At 66.7% G+C, this 2942-nt stretch overlaps 1 protein-coding gene across 1 annotated transcript in view; it reads left to right on the top strand.

The window, feature by feature from the left end:
• Positions 1-206: 206 nt before the first annotated feature.
• Positions 207-2942, top strand: part of CAMK1 (calcium/calmodulin dependent protein kinase I) — a 15209-nt gene continuing 12473 nt past the window's right edge. The window contains exons 1-2 of the mRNA XM_034777436.1: positions 207-320; positions 2300-2488. Of these exons, the coding sequence (XP_034633327.1) occupies positions 2400-2488 (89 nt within the window). The 5' untranslated portion in view covers positions 207-320; positions 2300-2399. The remainder of the gene's footprint in view (positions 321-2299; positions 2489-2942) is intronic.

The raw sequence follows: 2942 nt of genomic DNA, 5'->3' as shown, positions 1-2942 counted from the left end.
GGGGGGGGGGGGGGGTCGCTGCCCTAGGGGCTGGAACTAGGGGTTCCGGGGCTGCCGCACCCCTCGCTCCCATGGCTCAGTGGGTCCGGCGGGGGGAGGGGGCGGGATCGGGGCCCCCCCCCGCCTGTGCATGGAGCCGCCCTGCCCCTCCCCCCGGCTAATTTTAGTTTACTCCCGTCGCCAGGCAGATCCCGGCCTCGGATTGGCCTCCCCGGAGCGAGCCCCGCCCCGCCCCGCGGTGACGTCACGGGCTGGCGGTGCCGGCCGGGTGGGAGCTGCGGCCGCTCTCGGGCTCGGCTCGAGGCAGAGCGGGGCGCGCGGTAAGGGCCGGGCGGGGCCGTGTGCGTGTGTGTGCACAGTGTGTGTGCGGGGGAGTGCACAGTGTGTGTGTGTGCACAGTGTGTGGGGGGAGTGTGTGCATAGTGTGTGTGTGCATAGTGTGTGTGTGTACTGTGGTGGGGAAGTGCACGCGTGTGTGTTGGGGGAGTACAGTGTGTGTGTGTGTGCACAGTGTGTGGGGGGAGTGTGCGCATGTGTGTGCATAGTGTGGGGGAGTGCACAGTGTGTGGGGGAGTGCACGTGTGTGTGTGCACGCATAGTGTGTGTGTGCACTGTGTGTGGGGGAGTGTACTTGTGTGTGTGTGCACTGTGTGTGGGGGGGAGTGCACGCGTGTGCACTGTGTGTGGGGGGGAGTGCACGCGTGTGCGTGTGCACTGTGTGTGGGGGGGAGTGCACGCGTGTGCGTGTGCACAGTCTGTGTGGGGGAGTGCGCGCGTGTGCGTGTGCACAGTGTGTGGGGGGGAGTGCGCGCGTGTGCACAGTGTGTGGGGGGGAGTGCGTGCGTGTGTGTGCATTGTGTGTGGGGGGAGTGTGCACACGTGCATGTGTGTGCATTGTGTGTGCATTGTGTGTGGGGGGAGTGTGCACACGTGTGTGCGTGTGCACAGTGTGGGGGAGTGCATGCGTGCACAGTGTGTGTGTGTGTGTGCACAGTGTGTGTGGGGGGTGCGTGTGTGTGCATAGTGTGTGTGCATGCGTGGGGTCTTCGGTGTGTGTGTTTGTGTGGGGTGTATGTGTGTGTACATGTATGTACAGGGTGTGTGTATGTGTGCACAGTGTCTGTGCAGGTGTCTGTGTGCAGGGATCTCTGTATGTGTGTGCTTACATGCTTGTGTGTGCAGCGGTCTCTGTGCCCGGATCCATGTGTGCGTGTGCAGGGATGTGTGTGTGTTTGTGCATGGATCTGTGTGTGTGCGCATGTGTGGATGGAGAGCTCTGTGTTTGTGCACGTGATCTGTGTATGTGTGTGCATGCACACCCATGGGGGAGCTGTGCACATGTCCCACTCCCTGTGTCTGGGTGTGCCCCGCTGCCTGCTGGGGTGCGTGCCCAGCTCTGCGTGTGCCCTGCTGTGCCCCTCTGCACCTTCCTGCTGGCCAGGAGTGTTGTGCGATGCAGGGCCTGGCCTGGCAGGATCCAGGCGGCCGGGGGCCCCCATCGGCAGGCGTGGTTCTGTGGGGTGTGAGCTAATGGGCAGGGATAGTGCCTGGCCAGGGCCCTGGGGAATAGGCTGGACTGGGCCCCAGGGCGCGGGAAGGGGCGGGAGGGCCTTGTTGGCCAGGCTGCTGCGGGGGGATCTTTGCCTGAAGCTGGGAATGGGCGACTGGGGACAGATCACTTGACGATTTCCTGTTCGGTTCATTCCCCCTGGGGCACCTGGCATTGGCCACTGTCGGCAGACAGGACACTGGGCTAGATGGACCTTTAATCTGATCTGCACCTTTACTCTGGGGCGCTCCCTAGAGCATTTGCGGCGGTGGGGGGCGGGACCGGGTGCAGGGCAGGGCTGGTGGGACCAGGGGCAGAGCCGGAGTGGCCAGGGGCAGGACTGGCAGGGCTGAGGACAGGGTGGAAGAGGCTGGGGGCAGGGACCTGGCGACCCAGGGAGGCGGTAGGGTGAAGAGCCCCGTGCCCTGGCCTGCCATGGCCCCGGCCCCAATCTCTGCTACTGCAGTCTCCTACCCCCCTCGCCCCTCCCACCAGTGAGAGGGGCAATGGGCCTGGGGCTGGGCACACACCACACCGGGGGTCCTGCACCACCAGGACTCCTGGGGGTTTCCAAGAGGCTGACCTCCTGGGCCCTGCCCTCCCGCCCCTTCCCCCGCCCCCCCCCCCCCCCCCCCCTGATCCAGTCGTTGACCCCTCAGCTCTGCTGGTTCAGCTCGAGCTCCTGTCCAGGCCGGCACAGGCGGCCAGCTCTTCGGCTCTGATGCCACCTCCTCATGCTGCCCCACACAGGCCCTGAGCGTGGTGCCATCAAGCTGGTGCTCTGCGCAGGCCAGCTGGGGCGCTGCCCACTGCACCGCAGGGAAGGCGTCTGACAGCCCAGCGGGGAAGGATGATGCCTCTGGGTGAGGATGGGCCGAGCTGGAAGAAGAGAGCCCAGGACATCCGGGAGATCTACGAGTTCCGTGAGACCCTGGGCACGTGAGTCAGACCAGCCGCCTCTCCCAGGACACCAGCGGTGCCGCTGCCTGGCACTGTGCTGGGACCCGTCTCTATGCATCCCACGTTGCCCTGCCCATCCCGGCCTTGCAGCCCGTCTGCCATGGCAGGGTTTGTAACCCCAGTCCTTCTGGCCGGCAGCGCTGGGGAGGCGAGGCAGGGCGCCGGATTGGGAGGAGTTCCCAGCAGGGAGCGCTGTGGAGGAGCTGCCAGCGGGGTGCTGTGGGGGTGGGGCAGGGCGCTGGCTGTGGGGGCAGCCCCCAGCAGGGGGTGCTGTGGGGGTGGGGCAGGGCGCTGGCTGTGGGGGCAGCCCCCAGCAGGGGGTGCTGTGGGGGTGGGGCAGGGCGCTGGCTGTGGGGGCAGCCCCCAGCAGGGGGTGCTGTGGGGGTGGGGCAGGGCGCTGGCTGTGGGGGCAGCCCCCATCAGGAGGCGCTGT

Source organism: Trachemys scripta, chromosome 7 (assembly GCF_013100865.1).
Source record: "Trachemys scripta elegans isolate TJP31775 chromosome 7, CAS_Tse_1.0, whole genome shotgun sequence".
Classification (NCBI taxonomy): domain Eukaryota; kingdom Metazoa; phylum Chordata; order Testudines; family Emydidae; genus Trachemys; species Trachemys scripta.
This window is presented reverse-complemented; position numbering and strand designations above follow the sequence as displayed.